The sequence below is a fragment of the Cebidichthys violaceus genome, unplaced genomic scaffold (assembly GCF_023349555.1).
Source record: "Cebidichthys violaceus isolate CVI_PGR_0920_01 unplaced genomic scaffold, fCebVio1.0.p SCAF_3, whole genome shotgun sequence".
NCBI classification, from domain to species: Eukaryota; Metazoa; Chordata; class Actinopteri; order Perciformes; family Stichaeidae; genus Cebidichthys; species Cebidichthys violaceus.
Genome location: NW_027176483.1, coordinates 7,538,382 through 7,559,264, shown reverse-complemented (window position 1 = coordinate 7,559,264; position 20,883 = coordinate 7,538,382). Strand labels below are relative to the sequence as shown.

Below are 20,883 nucleotides of genomic sequence, written 5' to 3'. Positions count from 1 at the left end.
CACCATGGCTCAGTAAGTAAACACTGTCCACGGAAACTCAAGGAGGGAATTCACATTATAAAGGTGTAAATCGGACTCAAATTTTGCGGTAAAGCAATTCAGCATCATCTAGCAAGGAGTTGTGTTGGCCAATCAAATAGGTGCACACTGAGAATTGTGTTTTCGCTACCTTAGAATGACCGGTTTATATCTACACACGGAGCAGGTCCTCTTCACAGAGCCGTCCGCCACGTTTCTACAGTAGCCCAGAACGGACAAACCAAACACTGGCTCAAGATAGGAACATCCGCATTTTCATGTTTTTGCAATGGCCACTGTAGTTCTCCTACACACTTAGCACACGGGAGAAGTTTTAGTTGGTTGCAATCTGCAACCTCACCAATAGATGCCACCAAATCCTTCACACTGCACTTTTAACACAAATCGGTTCTCAGCCTGAACGCCACTTAAAATCGCATAAGATAACAATATCTTTGCTTGTTTAGAGATTAGGAACAGTTACACTGATCAAAAACAATGTGATTGCAATGTGATTGAAATGTGAGTGTCATTTTAAGAGGGACTTGAAAAAATATCTATCCTTTAACGTGAACTGCAGCCACAAGAGATGGGGAGAATAAAGTGAAAGGACACAGCTACTGCAGGGATTCCTGCAGCCATTATTGGGCACAGATAAACGTCAACCTGAAATAGACTTTGGGACAAATAACAGGGTCGGCTCTGATCCACAGCTGTGATGTTTGGGGATAAGTTGGTTAATGACTTCCCAACATTCCTCTCATTACTTAAAATTCCCATCTATGAGTGAAACATGGGCATCGTAGGAAACAGGTTCAAGTCCAACTCCAGTTTCTATTAAGGGTTCTTACTGCTGTGACGTGTTCCTGCTGAATGACATCTGCACAACAAACTTAAAATCTTATAAGGATGAATACCAAGATAAGATAACAGTCTTTAGTACATACAAATTAATTTGTTTTGGTGATTGGTCTCCTTACGTTATTGATGACAGACATATGACAAAACCCATTTGTAGCATACATGTGACACTGTCGCTTTTGGAGAAGCATTGTCACTATTTTCGGTTTTGAGGAGGATCCAAACATCAACCAAAAAAAATAATAATTTTTGCAGTAACATTTTTTAATATAACCACACATTCCAAAAACTAAACATATCAAAGTTATGAAAAAACATGGTTGTGATTTGTTCTACCGGGGGTATCTTAAAAACTAAAGTCTTCTTTGGGGATTTGCTCCTCTACAGACTTTGACCATCGTTCTCGAAAGATCATGTGCTGTTTTTCCAAAAATGCTATTTCAACATAATGTTTCCATAACAACAAGATACAGACTATGTGTTTCCCATCTCCCATGCCTGGCCTTTCCCACAGCCAAACTGAACATGGCATTGCTGAGACATGAAGTCTAACCTACAGCTCTTTCTCCAGCCCATTACCCACCCTGCCACGCCTCTCAAAAGAAACTCATAGCCAGAGGAGCTTCAGGGACCCCGCTGCTGATACACATGGTGGCCTGTGCCAACATAAACCCCAGAGGCTCTGAGCTGCTGCATCAGTGCGGAGCCCGTCCCCATAGCAGCGAATACCTGGACATGGTCCCTGCTGGAAGTTAAACAGACAAGTCGCCATTTAGTGGAAACCTTTTAGAGAGAATGCCACGCATGAGTGATGTATATCTGTGACAGCTGAGACTTTAGCCTGTAGCCGTGGAGTGGTTTATATTAAGGGAGGCCTATACGCTGCACTCAAAGCCTGTCATTCTTGATTGTTTTGCTGTGTGACAACCTTCAACTTAAAATGTATAGTTTCTTTACCGTGACACTTTTATTTTAAAATGTTTGTCTCAGCTTTTCCTGCAGGAAAAGGAAGCAAGGGTGGAAACAAAACAAAAAGTGTATTCCAATTTATAGTTTCCCTTTATTTCTTATCTTTGGAGCCTGCATATGATATGCAAGTGAAAATAAATATCATCATATCTACCAAATGTTTGATGACATTGTGAAAGCTGTTATCATTTTAATACTATGAGATTATTTAAAAGTCAAAGGCCATATCAACATGTGGCTAAAGCAAAGAAATAGAAATGTTTCACTAAGTTCCTTTGAAAAAGGTAAAATGTACAAATCAAGATCAACTGATGAATAAAGAGCTGGCATGTCTCTGCTTGTCTGTGTCAATCACACATAATGATATTGATATACAGATACATCCTTTACTTATCAACAGACATGAATGCATGCAATCGAATGAAATAAACTGCAGCACTCAGCGGATAACAGGGAATAAAATGAAAATATGTCTAACTTCTCCTCATACTAAAAAGCCGCAACATAAAACATATTAAATGAGTAAACAAAAGTTGGGGTCGCAGCCAAAGTTAAACTCATTACGTTGTACAAGAAATAGCTCCTAACAGCAGACATTTACTCATAAACAATGAATAATATAGTCAAAAGTCTCGTTAACGAATACTTTCACAGCGAGAGAGGGGCTGGCGGTGAACGAGACTACATCGAGACTGCACGTGCACTAGGCCCAAAACAGTAAAAAAAAAGTGTTTATTTGTTTCATTTATTTATTTATTTTTAACTGAGCAATTAAACTTTGAAATTGTGACCTCCTGACAGTGAGACACGTAATAGGTGCTAAAAGAGTATTGCTTCTGGGAAAGTTAACGAAACAGCATTTTTAAATAAAATTTAGGATTTTCACCGTTTGTATCATTTTTATCTGTTATTTGTAGGAAGTGTAATCCTCCTCCTGCCTGAAGTTGGACTGTAGATGTGGCCGACATTATGTTGGGTAACAGCGAGAAGACACGAGTTATGTCTCGAGTCATAATAAATAAGTTAATTATGACGGAAAATACGAGAGAGAGAGAGAGAGAGAGAGAGGCGGAGTGAAATCTTAGCATTTATACTGAATTAATCTGCAGCATTCAGGCCTGACAACCGCAGTTAAAACACGTGAAAGAGATATTTCGTTTCATCCTTTAACATACAATTCAGGCGTGGCAATTAACAACAACAATACCACTAATGGGCTTCTAATAATAATTTGTTGGATCATGAATTATTCGGTAACTCTAGGTTACTTAATATTGCATTGTACAATAATCAAAAGCTTTCAAATTACAGGCTATTTCCTATCACATACAAATCTCAATAATTAAGAAAATTAAGGACGAGGATTTGCGATAATTTATCCAATTTAGCTACCGGCAGTCATAAAAGCTTCTTGTTTCCTAAAAAATAATTTACGCTTTAATTCAGATTTCAATAAGAAAAGGCGAATTGCTGGCGCAGCGTCTTATTGTGAACACGAAGCCAAGTATTTCAATGAGCATCATGGGCTTAATGGTTTTTAATGAATTCAATATTATATAGCCAATTCTTAAATTGCAGGGCTAAGAGTTTGTTGCTGTGATGGGCTCTAAATGTCCATCATTATAAGTGAATATATCCGCAATGACAGACTCTGACTGATAATCGTTTGGCTTAATGTGGGTCTCTAAAACAAATAGCCCATAAGGAAATATTTATTACATGTTTAAGCTCATCATCGGTTTACTTTAAGCACTATTTTTGGTCCAAAATCCCAGCTTGATCCTTTCAATTACAATTAATTCTAAAGTTCATCTTTCTGCATGCAAGAGGCAAAGCAAACATAAATCAGATTTCCCTTAAACACACATGACAATAACAAAGTGTGGCTCCATGGATGGAAACAACACTTAAATGTCTTTAAGATTGATATAAAGAAATTAAAGCCAGAAGTTTGGGTTCTCAGTCATGTAGCAGCAGGAATCAAAGACGTTATATTCATCCTCTAATTACATTAATGTCATGTGTTGTGTCTCCCGCGTGTTTCCCAAAAAAGCTTTCCCCCCTTCTGAGCTTGACCTCCCATTTCTACAGGCTGCATAATAGCGCGGGCTGGAGCTCGGTGTGGGCCTATACTTCAGATGTGTGTGGAGCCTGAAGGTCGGAGTGCTGCGTGTGTGTGTGTATGTGTGTGTGTGTGTGTGTGTGTGATTGAGTGTGTGTCAGATACACTAGGCTACTGAGGCGGCATCAGTTTGAGCAAAGCATTTCTCTTTACCCCGACAAACCTTCAGGGGGCTTTTAGCATTTGTTCAGTCTGCAGTCTCTGGAAAACATCTGATTCATTTTTTAACCAGTCCCAGATGCGGCAGCGTGAGAGTGTGTTTGCATGAGCGCGTCAGAGTGAGTTTGTCAGTGCATGAGCATTTGGGGGAGAATATCTGCTGTCTAGAGAAGGGGAGGGAAAGAAGAACCGTGTGGATTTTTTTTAATATAACTTTTTTAGGTATGAACGCAGCGTGCGTCTCATACTGCGATATGACATCGATGGATTCATATTATAGCACGTCTACTGCGCAAGGTAGGGATCACCAGGCGAACCCGTTCAGGACTTTCCCGACCACTGAACTCAAATACAGCCCCACGTTCATTCCGGGTAAAGGACAGGCTTACGGAGAGAAGTCCCGGAGTCCTTTCCAGCCGGAGTGCCAGTCGTTGGATGGCGCTGAGGACAGCACCTTCAACAAATACCAGCTCTTCATGCAACGACCGACCTGCAAAACTCCGCCCGAAGGCAGCAAGCTGCACCCGGACAGCGGACACAACGGGACGCTGATTCCCTGCTATGGTGAGTGCACATGAGAGGGGAACACAGTGCGAACTATGAGGCATTAGATCCGGCATTGAGTTCAACGAAAATGCATGAGAAACGGGGAAGTTTGCAAGCAATAATGGAAATGTACTGTAGTGAGTAATACAGAGTCTGAAAGTCAGAAGAATGTGTGAGCGACGAGCAGAGAGGAGGAGAGGGTAAACCCACAAAGACTCCCATCAATCATATATACATATTTTTAACTGAACAACTGAATATATTTCTAAATTAAATGCATATTTAATGTAACGATGCCGTTTCCTATCAAACTATTATGGGAAACTGGGAGCGACGAAAATTAAAAAAATAACTTTGTATGTATTAAAGGGAACAGAATACCATGGTTGCCTTAAAACCCTTAGAAAACCGATAACATTTGCGTGAAACAAGTTGATATAAAGGAGAATTAAATTGAATCATGCATTTGAAATATATTCAAGGGAGAGTCAGATTTTGCAAGCTGAGCTATAATTGTAGCATTAAATAGAGAAATTGGTTTCCTTTAGAGGAGATGTGTGCTAAGGCAGAGAAGTGAAGAAGTTATGGAAAACTTATGCTTGAAAGGATGTTTGCATGCACATTTGTGTACACTTATCTTGGACGTTTCTAACCACATATTTAGAAGTTCATCCTGAAACCGCAGCATCTCACTGATCTCACCGTCTATTATTGTCTACAGACAGTAAAACTCACGTCATCCCTGAAAAGTAGAAACGTCATGAATTATATTCATATTCAAATATGAAGCCATGTAGGCATGAGGCACGCGCGTATACGCAAAGCACGCCCAAACTGAGAATCGAGGACCTATGTTGTAAAAATGAAGAAACTAAATATATCAACTGCACTATTTAGCATAGTGTAATATGTTCATAGCATTGTTTTATTTTTAGCACGAGTGATTATTTGATGATAAATAGAATAACTGATTGCACCGTGAAGGGAGCCCACATGTATTCAATGGAGTAGTTACAGGCCAAGACCTCACAATTTGTCGACCGTAATACAACAGTCAATGACAAATTTAGAGACTGCCTGGACGTCCTGACACACAGCATTCATTTGAAACAAACGCTTTATTGCTTTACAGGGTCTTCCGACAATTCGTTGCACTACAAACCGTTTCAAGAAAACAATCCATTTTACTGTCTCTTTTATAAGACATGGAGGCTTAAAATAAAAAAGACGGAACTCCGTTAATGAGCAGAAGAAGTGGACTCTGTGTGACATCAGGTCCACAGGAGAGGACCGACAGCCTAAAAAACAATATAACGTGTAAAAATGAACTCTTATATTAGGGTGTTTATACAATGTATTATATCCCTAAAAAACTACATAAAAACTATATATTTTTTGAAGTTATCAGTGTATCGGCGCCTACATATATTTCAGGTCCAGATGTTAATCATGATGTTACAGAAGAAAACATCTGTTATTATCGCGGCTGAAATAACCTAAAAATAGACATTTTAATCGATCATTCCTGCTGGAAAAATAATTCAGTCACTAAAATAAATAAATAAACAATAAAAAAGCAGGGGCTGAACATGCCAGACACTATCAAATACACTAAATGCTAGTTGTTCATATGAGTAAATTTAAATATTAGGTGTAACAAACACAATTGAATTGCCCTTTCTGCTCATCAAGGCCCTTGTTTTTTTTGCAGCCAACACATTGCCAAAATACATCCTCAAAGTGCAAGTAATCTCTTTTCCTGAGAAACAACTGGAGTCACTCATCACATTAAGCTGAACTGTCACTTTTTTTTCTGGAGTTTGGGAGCAATGTGTCCACACAGGTTGGATCCCCCTACACTGAAGTGAATTGATTTGGCAAGTGCATTGACAGAACCATTTAAACACCATCATTAAATGCAACATGCCTCCCTCGAGGAGAGCTCTGCAATGTTATCATTGAAAATGTTGCAGCCAGATGAATGCATCGTGGCTCTGGGGAGGATGCTTTGGGCTCCTGCCAAAGCCTCAGGCGTCAACAGGCTTTTGCTGTTTTGTGTGGTCCTCAATGGGAGATATATCGCTCAATGCTGACGCTTTATCTCCATCATGATGACAAAAGTCGTCTCATACCCAAAGGAACTTTTCTGTGTGGCAACTGCAATACTGTTTACACGGCAACCCAACATTTTGTCTGTTCAAAAAATTAGGAAAGAAATGTGTAGACATATGCTATCTATATATTTAATATGTTAATATTTAAATTTGATGATAGAAGAAAAGACAAATAGTGGATTTATTTTGTTAATTCTGTTAAAGGATAATGGGAAATATTTCTGGCATATATGCTGCAAGATGTTCACACCTCATTTTCCCTCTTTTAATTTAACTTTTTAGCAGAATATTTATTTAAAACGCCACAGTACTATTTAACTGTAAACAACATTAACATTTAAGAGCTTGAAAGCAATTATAAAATGTACATTTAGATATTATCGAACATTTCTACTATGAATTTCTAAAATCACTGGATAGTGTTTGTAAAAAGACAAGATTGTCTCTGGAGGAGTGAATGAACATATTTCTGCACAGTAGTGGCTCAGGTTGGCGGGTTTGTTTCCTTGTGTGCATGTTAATCAGTGAGACTGTCCCACAGCGAGAACAGGGATGGAGCCGTCTACCTGCTCACACAGCGATGAATGAAATAATACCCCTAGAGCTGATCGAGTGCTGAGGAATGCAGGTCAGCACTGCAGGAGAGGTCTGCATTAATCTAAGGCAGATGTGCATTACTGGCTCCTATAGTTATTATTCATACTCTCCAAACATCAGATCTCCAAAGCTTCAGAGAGTGCCTGAGATGACAAAATGGGACTGGTTTACATAAGCCTGTGTCAACAACACCTTGTATAAATAAGCAACGAGTCAGAAATGGACATTGAGATTGGGTAATGATTTGAGGGACTCGGGAGAAATGAGAGGGTTTCACAAACGTGTGTGAATGTTTACATGCTCGTACTTTACCTGACTCTGTGGCTTTGAGACGCTTTGCATATACGAGTCTTCTGCTTCATATTTGTTTTTAATTTTCAGTTTTTATCCTCGATACAGATTGCTTGCTGCAACATGAACTTTTGATGAAACATATTCACACTTTCTTTATAAATGAAATTTGTAAGTGGAGCTAAGGCTAAAACTGAAAGTCATTGTGTTTGTAGGCCTGTAGTTGATACGGTTGAGTTCTGAAGTACTGATGTACAATGTGTTTGTGGGAACACTACTCACTAAAGGCAGTTTGTTCCTCGTCCTCTTTGAGTTTTCACAAAATAACAGTTTAAAGCTAATAAAAACATTTATAACATACAGCTTGAACACTCTGTGCTTTCAAACAACCCCATTCTCCCTTTAGCGGGATATCGAAGTATCCTCTGATATATAAAACATTTTTCTCTGTGCATGAAAAACAAAACAAAACCCCCCAAAAGTCCTGGCAGCAATTTAAAAGCCTCCTGTCACAATATAGTACTCTGGTAGAAGGCTCTGGGAAGTGATGTCACAGGATATGCATGTGCTGATGACTAACACATTGTGTCGATGTTAACAATAAGCCTGAATGGCACCTGTGATCGTGCCGCCGTTTGTCTGTGAACCAGAATAAATTAGAATATGTAATGAGAAGTCCTGGCTTGTTAAAATGTAATGTGTGAAGCAGCAGCAATCTGCCCGCCATTAAATGAAAAGACATTCAACTCGGAGGACAATTGTGTTTCATGACGTGTTACTTTTTCTCAAAGTTTTTTTTTAAATACGCTTATGTTGCTGTGCAGCTTATACAGCATGGCTTGCCCTTTACTTCCATCCACCTCTCTTGCAGGGGAAGGTAACTCCACACAGCCTACCTGGGAATCGCATGCAGGCGAGATTAAAGAGATGCATTGGAAACCTTAACCAGCTGGTGCACATTTTGCTCTGTGCCTTTTGTGTTGAGACTGTCGCTGAGTCTTTACTTTGACTTCCTTGATTCTTATCAATGGAATACATCTAACCTCTGTATGTTCTTGAATAATACAAACATTTGGCCACACAGTGCTATGGTCAAGAAAGGGATACAAGCTTCTTGCCCGACACATAGACACAGACAAAAAATGTAAAGAAAGCCAACTGTGACAGACTAATGATGGAAACTACTGGGCAGCACAAGAGTATGATGATCACTATGGGTCCATGATTAACAAAAGTTATTTTTCTATTTTTCAGCTTGCTTTCAGCAGTAAGACAACACATTTTGCTTGTTTGAGATATATATATATATATATATATATATATATATATATATATATATATATATATTTTTTTTTTTTTTTTTTTTTTTTAATTAAAAGCCAGTGATGGAAAGTAACCCAAATCACCATTTACTGACACCGCCTGCAATGGATTTTAATATGATCTAGAAAGTATAAAATGTGATTGTGGAATGAATTCAAGACTACTGGAAAAGAGGGAGAGGCTAACAGAACATTGATGATTGATAATCTATAATCCCCTTTTAATTTCAATTCCACATCCTCTTTTTATTTCATGTCACCCAACCTACTTATAGTATTGATGATACAAAACACAATCACAGCATTCAAAATATATGCCTGACAAATGATTTAATCTTGACCTTGAGTTTAAAAGTTTCACTATGAACTGTTTACATTGATATATGACATTAGGTATGTACTTTGTAACATGCATTTAGTTGTGAACACTTAAAAACTCTCCTTTTAAAATGAAATGCTTTACCAAAATACAATTTTATCAATATGCTCCACAAGTTTTTTCCCTTCAGAAGAAGTAAGTAGATGTAAACTGTCACCAATATTTCCTGCATTAAAAAAAAAAAAAAGAAGCATACTATCTTTGAGCTCTTTGATATGAGACAGTGACTGCCACGGCCCAAGGTATTATGACAGTAGTGAGGTCATGATTGTGTCAATTTATCAGGAGCTGAGGCTGAACAGAAATACTTTTAGGTTTCTCAGGGAATCTGCATTCCTGCATGAGCCGCTGGCATAGATCTCTCCTCAGGAACATCTGGGAGCCTCCCTTCCACCGAGGAAACAACAGTCAACATCGGGTCTTAGACTGTGCTGCGGGAAAAATAATCCAGCCCAAAGCATGTCTGTGAACTAGCAATGAATGAACAATTAATAGCCACCAAAGCCAGTGAAATATTTGACTTTATTTGGTCCATATAAGGTGTGATGAGTGGAGCGCCATTGTGGCAGACTGCTGTTAGCTTTGAGTGTTTTGAAAGAACAACTTTGAGTGCTCGGTTTAAAAGCATTCCCTTCCCTATTTAGTGTTTGGTCATTAACCCTTCCCCAGGTTACTAATTTATAGTGTTTCTTTTATTTGGCTTCACTTGACCCTCCCCATCCCATTCCATAAAAACTGAGAGGGTGCCCTGTTGCTTTACAACCAGTTAAATTATACTTTGATGTTTTCTCTCTGTTTTCAGCAGTGATTAAATTGCTGACCCTAGTAAACATCTGACCTCGGCTAACTGAAGAGGTCTGCAGCTTGTCACAGTGTAAATGGCAAATTGCGGGATCAGCCGGTGACATTAGTGCATTTACATACACGTTGATGAATACTGAAATGAGAACAGTCAAAAACACATTCCTCTGAATGCCAAAAAAATCTGGAGTCAACGCGGTGGAATCTTGGCTCGCTAAAGAAAGTGTGTGATGGCTGTGTTCTCCAGAACAGTGTGCAGAAACACACAGCTCAGCATGCGGGAATACTGGAAGATGTTTGTGGCAAAGGACTCTGTGTTGTTAGCGTGACAGAGAAAAGAGAAATACGTTTGGAGTACCAGACAGAGAAAGATTTTAATGAGAGCAGATTCTAGAGCTCATTGTGGGGAAATAAGTCTGTATAAGGCTGAGAACCTTAAAAAGGTTCTCTACACGATATGCCGAGCATTAATATAGCAGCAAACAACTATATGTAACGTAAAGATATAGTTGAGAAAGATCTACCTGAGCAAAGAATAAAAGAAAGTCACGCTCTGTGTGTGTTGTAATCTGAGCTTCTCCTTGCTTTGTTGACATAGTCGCATGTTAGCTTGTCCCACTGATTAGCTCACGAATGTCGCTCTGCAATGCTCTCATACAGTTGAAGCTACCACCACTAGCCACTTGGCTTTGCTGGAAATAGGCCGAAACAGCTGGCTTGTCTCTGTGTAGAGGTAACAAAATCAGACTACCAGCACCTCTAAAGGTCACTAATTAATTCACGTTTTATTAGTTTAATCTGTATAAAAACAGAAGCGCAAAAACAACAAAGCGCCATTTCACAGAGGGTGATGTTCTGAACAATTCCCATATGACCCCTAAGAAATAACGTATTGTTAGCTCTTTATGCTAAATTTAGCCAACCAGCTGCTCAAGGTAGCCGTGTATTTAGAGTATTCACACGTGAACGTGGTATTATTCTTTTCATCTTACTCTCAGTAACAATACAAATAAGTGTAATTCCCAAAATGTCAATCTATTTTATTAAATGTTCTGTTGATTCCAGAGTAAACGTAGTCGATATATGTAGAGCTGTATAAGACTGAGAACTTCAAACAATTTCACCCACTATCCCACCATCTTCCCATCCCCCAGCTGCACCCTTTGCCTTACAGGATATATGCCTTGCTCAGGGGCATTTTCTCTCACAGATGCAAATGCAAAATAGGAACCTGGAGTTGACCTATCTTACTTCTTAACATTGCAGCCATGCTGCTGCCCAGGGGCAGAAAGAAAATATTGCACATTGCTTTAGCATTAGAGGCCAATGCAGGGGTAGGTGATGTCAGAACATCTGCCTGTGTGGAGACTGTAAGAGGGTCTGACAGGTGGGCCACAGCGATATGAGGTCATGAACTCCAGCTGGGTGAGCTGTGTTGTTCCATTAGCGTCTCTGTCGGGGCAAGTCTGAGCCAGCGAGCAGGGGAGGGCTGCTGCAATATCGAGAGAATGACTATTGACATCTCATTGTGGGACAAGCTAGCCAAAGGCGTACTAATCCATGAAAACAAATATGCATGTTACAGACAGCCACCGCCTAGCTTCATCACTCTAAAACTATTCAGTCATCTAACTAACCACTAAAACACTTGGCTCAGAGAGTCACCAGTGCCACGAGGTGTCAACTCTCCTTCCCTCATTGTACTGGGTTTCTGAGGATGACAGGAGGCCATTACTGACATTGTCACTTTGCATTTTTGTTATGGGCAAAGAAAAAAAGGCTAAAGTTAATCACCTAAACTTGATCTAACTCCGAGACAAATGTTAAAAATAGTAATGCTGGTGTTGCACAATACTTTGTTTATGTGGAAGAGACCATTATGTGCTGGTTTCAGACTAATACAGTTAGGACAGGGCGCTCACCGTGCCCAGTCACAGGAAAGGCAAACAGAGAGGCTGACAGAGCACACTGTTCTCACTGGACTGCAACCAGAGCCCTTCAGCTTATTTATTCACACAGCTGTTTGTTTATTGAAGGAGAAGGGACAGCTTTCTTCATCTCCTGAAAGGAAACAAAAAAGTTAGCAAGCGCTGACAGGAACAGAGCGTGGTCTGTCACAAAATGGACGCTCACAAAATTGAAGGTGACAAACACAATGTTGTTTACATCTCTGGGGAAAGCCAGCGGGGGCCAGCGTGGTCGTACACAAGGCCCGCCATACACGACTCGAGAGGGAGCAGGTTTTAAGTGGCTTGGGTTTCAGGTGGCGTGATTGAGAGATGTGAGGAAGAGGGCTTCAAGGGTTGTGTCACAGGTCACGCCAATGTGTAGTGACATAGCTTTCAAACAGAGAAAGACGTTTCTTCTCTAGTTGCAAACAGACAAGGCCTTTGAACCTTAAAATAAAACATTACAGAGGTGACGTAAGCTTAAAGTAAATGTCATTTAATGTGGATGTTGAAACGTGATGATGAGCAGACACACTCCCTGACTTGAACGTGAGGCACCATGGTTTTATTCAGCCACATTTTTAAGAAAGTATTGCTCTGTTGAATATTCCAATTATAGAGTAGTAACTATAATTATAGGACTATTATTGACAACATGTGGTTGTAATAGCTTGCTTGAAAATAATACGATACGGTAAGAATATGATTTGTGTTACATGTGAAGCCACACAAACTGTGAAAGTTATTTTGATTTTTTATGCTTCATATGAAAATCTGAAGAACGGCACACTTCAACCGAAACCAAAATTGCTCAAATGTTTTTTATTTGAACCACAGTGTAACGTCTAAACTTTAAAAAGTATGTTTTATGAGGTTTTTGAGAAGGACCGTCAATCTACATCACAGCCTTAAAGGGTCTCTCCAGTGACTTAGTGTTGTACTTGCATAACATTGGAGAGAGATATATTGATAAAAATGTATGCAGCAGAGGCTGAGATGTTCCGATTATAATGTACCAAATACCCTGGATCCTACATTTCCCATAATGCAAATGCTCAGCGTCTTTAATTCAACCCCCACACCTTTAATCTGTAATGCCTTCTGTTCAAAATTTGAAGACTTAAGGCCAAGCTGAGACATTTTTTTCAAACCTTGGTCAACCTTGGCAAACGTGTAAAATTGGTGAAGGGCTCCTTTAAAAGAACAAAATACGATTGATTGTGACCTTCCACACTTCTTGTGTCTCATACATACTTACAGGAAAAGACAACAGCGGCCTGACAGAGTCCGAGTTACCCCCGAGCGTCGATGCTCCCGGGATGGAAGGCAGCTACCTGAACCTAAAGGCGCCCGGCGAGAAGGGCCTTAGCGAGCGGCCTGGCTCTGACTTTTCCAGCCCTCTGGACAAAAGTGAGGCCGAGAGCAACAAAGGCAAGAAGAGACGCAATCGCACCACGTTCACCAGCTACCAGCTGGAAGAGCTGGAAAAGGTTTTCCAGAAGACACACTACCCAGATGTTTATGCCCGGGAGCAGCTGGCACTGAGGACGGACCTGACGGAGGCTCGTGTACAGGTGAGGACGGGGAATTAACGGCTGGTTACATAAGAAAAATTTGTTTCTGCATTGACATGAGCTAACAAGTCCTAGAATTTGAACAACAAAATATGTAATTTGTCTCCCAAAACCATGACAAAAACAACCCTCTGATCAAGTTTTAATTAGATTTAAGCACAAACACGTGGTTGATCATGATCATGCAACAAACAAAACAAAAAAAACTGAGTGCTGGATTGAAACGGAAAACAAACAGCGGTTTCCCATGTTAAAGTCCATCCACCCTGACCCCATAGTTACTCTATAATCATCGGATTTCCTCCTTTGCTTCCATCAAAATGAGAGATGTACCAATCCAACTTTTTCAGTCCAGATACAGATACCTGGGCTTTGAGTATTGGCTGCTACCAAGTACCGATCCGATACAAGTGTTTAATTAATAAGCTGTATGTTTCACTGTGTGGAAGAACCTGGGATCATTCTTTTATGTGGAGGCAACATAATACTGAACTGTTATTTAATAAAATAATGGTATCCAATACCAGATTGGCCTGTGGTCAGCTATTTGAGTCAGTGTTGGACCAATATCAGTACTGGTGTAACCAAAATTACTGCAGCGACTTAAAGGCTTTGTCACTTTTCATCATAAACATACTGCGTTTTGGGACACTTGCTGAAATAACATATGTTGTCGTTCCTTTTTGGTAGAACAGCCCGATGAGTTGTCTTGAATGACTGCAGTCGTTAATGTTTGCGTGCTAATAATCACTCAGGGAAAAGACAGAGAGGGCTGGGAGAGTTAAGACTGGCATGTTGACAAAGATTGTTCAGAACAGCAGACAGCAAGGCCTATTGTTCCTCATCTCTCTTTCTGCCTGCCAGTTTTAGATCAGAGTGGGATGGGTGGGACTAAGGGAATACTCCGCTCTTATAGCTCTTACATGCTGCAGACTCTGCAGAAGGGTCAGAGGCCAAGGGTTTCTCCCCAGCACTACCATGTTCAAACTACTTCACCGCACAACTCTTGAGGCCGGGAGGAAAAACACATGGAGAGAAAAAGGAGTCATCAAAGCTGTTTAGCAAGGATATACTTTGAGATGCCAGTTTCAATTTCCACGCGTGGTCCGAGACATAGTCAGGGACAGAGAACCTGGCCTGGTCCTTGTGGTGGTACAGTAAAATAAGTACATTCATGTTGCGTTCACACAGACCCATCTATTCCCCAGATGAATATAATTAACTTCCTCATCTGACAGCCACACAGCAGACTGTTGAGTCACTGTGAGGTTTGACCCATACTTCTAAAATCAGACCCTAAATATGTACGCAATCAAGACTAAACCCTACAATTTCATCTGAAGGTCTATCAAGACAAAGTCCAGGGATATCCAATTGTTGAATACCAAGGGGCACTTGAAGCTTGGCAACTGATCGGAGAATCCTTTTCATCTCCGAAACAACAGCCATTGAAATCCGGAGTACAGATGTTTTCTCCCAAAATGCCAATGTCAAGGTCCTACAGTTTCATCCACTGTTTGATGATGAACGTCTTCATAAAGTCGGGCTGCAGTTTTCCATAATCACATCTGTGACTTCTGCTGCCACTAGTTTATTTAGTACAATTAGCTCTCAACCTCAGACTTGAACTTCACCACACTGCCTACGTTTTATGGAGAGGGAGGCTGTGTGAGTGACTGCCGAGGCAGTCTATCAATCGCAGTGGTCCTGGATGACAGAGATGAGGTGAGACGGCTGGACTTCAAAGTCTGCTTTTGGAGTTGTGCACTCTGCCCTCCCTCCCTCTCTCCCTCTTCTTCTCTCCCTCTTCCTCTCTCTCTCTCTGCCTGCTGGCTCTGGAGCATAAATAAAGCTCTTTAATGGCTCTGTAAGCTGCCTTTTGCTGTCAACGTCTTTAGCAATTACTGTATCACCGCCAAGCACTTTGAGCACCAAGAGCTCTGAGCCACCTTCCTTGCAGATGTCTGCTAGATAAAATAAAGAAGAGTAGTAAGTGTTTGCAGTTGGCAAATACCATCCTTTTGGGCTTCATATATAAAATGGGTCACCGTTGATCATTATGAGAAATAATTAAAAAGAATTTAAATCTTTGTATTTATTGAAATTATGCTTGTGCAAAAGCACCACTAGCTTTCTTTTCTAACGAATTTAGAAGTTGGGGATTAAGGGACGCGGCGCTGCAAAGGACACATCTGACTTCATAATGTTCCCCGAATGATCTCCCTGCCAAACTATTTGGCTTGGGTCTCATTCCTTCTGCTGTTCAAAGGCAAAGCTAGAGCAAACCCTCTGTGAAACATGACACACTCAGTCCCCAAAACCAAGACAAGGGGCATATATATATATATATATATATATATATATATATATATATATATGCTCATACATTGTTTGCTTGTTTATAAAGGCTCCAGTAAGTGTGTGAGTGTCCAGGTTAAAAGATCACATTTGTTTATGACTGACTTTGAATTTTGCATATCATGGTATGTAAATGCATGTGTTTTCTGAGTATGTGTCCACTGCTCTCGTCTGCACGCCTCCAAAAGGTCAGAGTGGTTAACTGCGGAAAGCCAAGGGCTTAGGCGTCAGGAAATTAAACATGAAATGAAAACAAGCTCCAGTTTGAACATTCTCCCATCTCACTTTCCAATATCCCCACTTCCCCTCACTGACTTAAAAGGGAGGAGGGAGGAGAAAGACAAGGAGAGAGGGGTCGGCGGTGGGGGGAGAGAGGGGCTGGAGTGGGAGAGTAGAGGCTGAGCTTTAACGGGGGGGGGGGGGGGGGGGGGGGGGGGGTACGACAAAGAGATTAAAAGTAGGAGTAAAGTTGGGTTATCTTGATCGATCACAATTAAGATGACAGCTCGATAACTGATAACACTTTATATTTTAAAAGGGGAGTCGAATTTTGAACTGAATACTTGTACAACATTATAATACCGACATTAACCTTAGCCCCAGTTTGTGCCTCTCATGTATTACCTTCACATTCTAGTCGTAGAGCTAAGCATCCAATTTTCCTTAAAATAAATTCCTGGTGATCTTTCAAAAGCTCAGAAAGAAGCTCGATCGTTGAAAATATACTTCTTCATCTGCTCAATAAAAAATATTTTTTGTTGTGACTGTATTGTATAATCCAGGAAGTAGTAAATTACATGTCTTTGCTCAGACAAAATAGTGGCTCGTTATTTTGTATGACAATATAGAATATTGGAAAGAAAGATCAATATAAACCAATATAATATAAAGTTTTAATTTATGTCTAGGTTGCACACATTGAGCAAGGCTACCATCTTTGGATTAGGAAAAGAGGTTCAACTTGGGAAACAAGTTTAAAATCTTTACATTCGTTCATCCAGGTGGTTAGGAGAGTCTTTGAGGATTGCTTTTGTTGTTAAATGATTTTTCAAATGTTGCGGTGCGTTTATTTTTTAGGAAAATCAGATGCTTATCTCTGTGACTTGAATGTAACAGCAATACATAAGAGGCTCCCTTAACCTCTGACAAATCAAACCGTGTCTCAACTTTCTAGAAACTTGAGACTGATGAGCGAGTTTCACGCTCCATCAGTCTAATCGGGACCTTTTGTGTTGAGGATTATATTTGGAAACCTGTGATGTTATGAGCTCAAATAACTACAGACGAACCAAAGGCAATACATGACGAACCTAAAACAATAATAGATCCCAAAATCCTCAAGGGTGGGCATAACATAGACTCCGAGTCCCCCTCCAAACATATGATATAATTCAAAGGGCAACAACCCCTTACCTTGACATTGGGGTTCAGCCACAACCTCAGATATCAGTTTACCACTTTGCGAGGGTGAGCTGTTCTCTAATCTCGCCAGCTGACCCAAGGAATGTCAGAGTCAGACGACATTTCTTTACGTCACTTTCTCGCAAAAATACAGACAGAAAAATGACAGGTTTGTGTGCATGTTGCAGTGCTTATAGCTAGTCTTCTCTCATTTGATAAAAATCCACTCCTGTCCCGAAAGAAAAACTCGGTATGGGATAACATCTTTGTGCAACACTGCTCATGTTTGTCACTAAACTCTATTGTGTTTAAGTTAATACAAAGAAGTGGTGAGAGAGTGACATAGTCGGGGGGATTTGAAGAGGTTGACTGAGGGGGAAATTGCATGTCATGGACTGTGAAAACCACAAGCTGATTGGTCTGGGAATCAACCCACAATCCAAGTTCAAACCCCTGTGTCAAGGCAGGATCGCTCTCTTTTCTCTTTGAAGAAGTTTCCCTTTCCCTCTTGGGAGGATAAGATTCAGACAACCAACAAATACGTACAAATAAACACGAGAAGACATCCAGTACCCCCCTTTGCTCCTCCAAACTCTTGCATATAGATGTGAGAAAACTTTGTGGAAAAAAGCATAGCAATAGTTACAACTGAACAGATAACTTATTTACAAATCGTTGTAGCTTTAGAGCGGCAGAGATGTTTGGCCTTACAGAAGTTTGGAGGCTGCTTAGGTTTTCAAATAGCTAATATTTCACCAATTATAACGCAATCTAACTCGAAACTGAAATAAAAGACATGGCTTGTGCCAAGGAATCCATTGTCTACATGGTGGTTGTACAATATCAATATCTAGGAGCTGTTTTATCCAATAATGTTCAACTTTAAAACCTTAAAAAACACTTTTTCAATTTTGTTTATCAGCCAAAACAGCAAGTTTACCCCAAAAAGATTTACAATCTGTACAACATTAATACAACATCTAAGTTATCTATACTCAGAACCTCGACTGGGTCAATGAAAAACTCCCCCAAAGAACTTTAACATGGAAATAAGAGGAAGAAATCTCAAAAGGAGCAACAGAGGAGGAATCCTTCTTCCAGGAAAGACAGACATACTAGATGTCCTGTATGCAGAGAAGACATAAATGACCAAAGAAGTTATACCAAGACTGCAGTAGAATATTTGAGGGAATTTCTCTCAGGATACAAATTTTACTTTTTGGCTCAACTGTCTTCCACCCTTCAGTCCTGCTTTCCTCCAGTGCCTTGCACAGCTAGAAAGAAGTAGGCTTAGCCTGCACTTGGTCTGTCAGCAGGTACTGAAAGTCCTACCTATACAGCACCCAATACTTAATAATCCAAAAAATGGGTAAAGAAAAGCATATTCTTGGTCAAAAGTTGAACTTTGGTTTCATGGAATATACAGAGGGATTCCCCACTGTATCCCGCGGTGCTGACATGTGGGGGAGAGCACACCTCTCCCAGAGTGATTTATGAATGGCTACAGACCCAGATGTGGATCTGTCGACACTGGCAGCCTGAAGGGAGGCAGACGCCTGTGTATCAAAGGGAGGAGCTGATTCGTGCAGCACCAGGGGAGACTCAAAATTTTCACATCAATAGCTCCGTGTGGACGGCACTTTAAAGACACGTCAAGTCTTAAAACCTGGGTCTGCACTTTCATGTGCTGCAGAATTTATTTGCTTCACTATCTTTATTTTATGTGGTTCAGTTTAGGGAAAGGATGGCCTTTTGCTTTTGCAAAAAAAAAAAAAAAAAAAAAAAAGTTCTTGGGTTTGCACAGGATATGAGATATATGAGAGCTTTCTCATAGATTCAAGTTTTGTTTGGTAGTGGCTGGTCTGTTTTTTCCTGATGGGTCGTTTTCTTTGCAGGTGTGGTTCCAGAATCGCAGAGCCAAGTGGAGGAAGAGGGAGCGTTACGGACAGATGCAGCAGGTCCGGACACACTTCTCTACTGCTTACGAGCTGCCTCTACTAACTCGGCCTGAGAACTATGCACAGGTAAAGGAAAATAAGTGGTAGTCAGCTCACTGAATAAGCACAGGCACAGGTTTATTATGAAACCCGCAATAAAATATTTCTCTGGGCATTTAAGGGCAACAGAAACAAGTTGTACTTAACATTGACATATCATCACCTTTCAAGTTGATATGGCGAGCTTAATAACAAGTTCATTATTCAATCTCTTTTACATCTATTTTTGGTCTCTACCAACTTCTGAGGGAAATATCTGTCTCTGTAGCCACTGAGTTCACCGACTAGCAGCTTACTGCGTCTGTCTGCTGTTTGGTGCTGAGCAGGTAGTGTACAGTGGGGTTTTAGAGCTTTTCTCTGAAAACAGCTGCCTGCTGCGGCTCACATCAACGTGATGAGAGCAGTAAGGGTGAACAAGAACAGTTAAGTTGTGGGCCGGACAGCTGAACAATGAGCTGAAACTAGCTATAATGCTCCGTAAATGGGGGTGCTGCAGATCCAGGGGATGATTCTCTGTAGGTGCATCACTACAAGCGATTCTTTGCACAAAAATATAAATGTTAGCCACTTTAACTCATAAGTCTTGCTTTTGTCCTCCAGATCCAGAACCCTTCGTGGATCGGGGGCAGCAGTGGAGCCTCTCCAGTGCCGGGATGCGTAGTGCCTTGTGACTCCGTCTCCTCCTGCATGCCGCCTCATCCTCACGGTCCTGGAGGCATCTCTGAGTTCCTGGGCGTGCCCAGTCCAGGGAGCAGCCACATGGGACAGACACACATGGGCAGCCTTTTTGGGGGTCCCGGGATGGGCGGAGGAATCAATGGCTACGATCTTAACCTTGATCCAGACCGCAAGTCTTCCAGCATAGCTGCGCTGCGTATGAAGGCCAAGGAACACAGTGCAGCCATCTCTTGGGCTACATGAGGTCTCAGCCCAGTTGCACCCTGCCCCCTCATGGCCCTCTTCTCTGGAGCAGCCATCAGCGAGCTGAGCATCTGTGGGGGAGGAGGGAGTTGTCCTGAGAGCACTAATGATAACACAGGTCGAAAGAACAGGGAGAGACTGTGGAGATAACAGAGGCCATTACAGCGGCCAACGCAACCAAGATAACAATTGTGACTGTGACAATCAGCAGACGCTGAAAGTGAGAGAAATACAGAGGTGCGACTCGGAAGAAGATGTTACTGAGACGTTGTGTTCATTCTTGATTCCTTGATCTCTCAGGTCGCATTGAAATATGGGTTCAGTCCTCAATAAACTGGGTATCATTCATGATAATGATTTCAGTAAGATAAGCAATATAAAAAATATGGTTTACAAAATACTATCATAGAATAAAGGAATGCAGTGCCAAAACCAGCAATAGCATACAGTATTTAATTTACAGAGCTTGATTCACGTTATTTACTTCCCATAGCTTGTTTTTTA

At 40.7% G+C, this 20,883-nt stretch overlaps 1 protein-coding gene across 1 annotated transcript; it reads left to right on the top strand.

Annotated features, from left to right (window-relative positions):
* Positions 1–4,353: 4,353 nt before the first annotated feature.
* alx4a (ALX homeobox 4a) lies at positions 4,354–20,506 on the top strand. Its single transcript, XM_068723450.1, has 4 exons — positions 4,354–4,693; positions 13,389–13,702; positions 19,357–19,485; positions 20,059–20,506. The coding sequence occupies exons 1-4, from the start codon at positions 4,354–4,356 to the stop codon at positions 20,377–20,379; spliced, it is 1,104 nt and encodes a 367-aa protein (XP_068579551.1). The 3' UTR covers positions 20,380–20,506.
* The last annotated feature ends 377 nt before the right edge of the window (positions 20,507–20,883 follow it).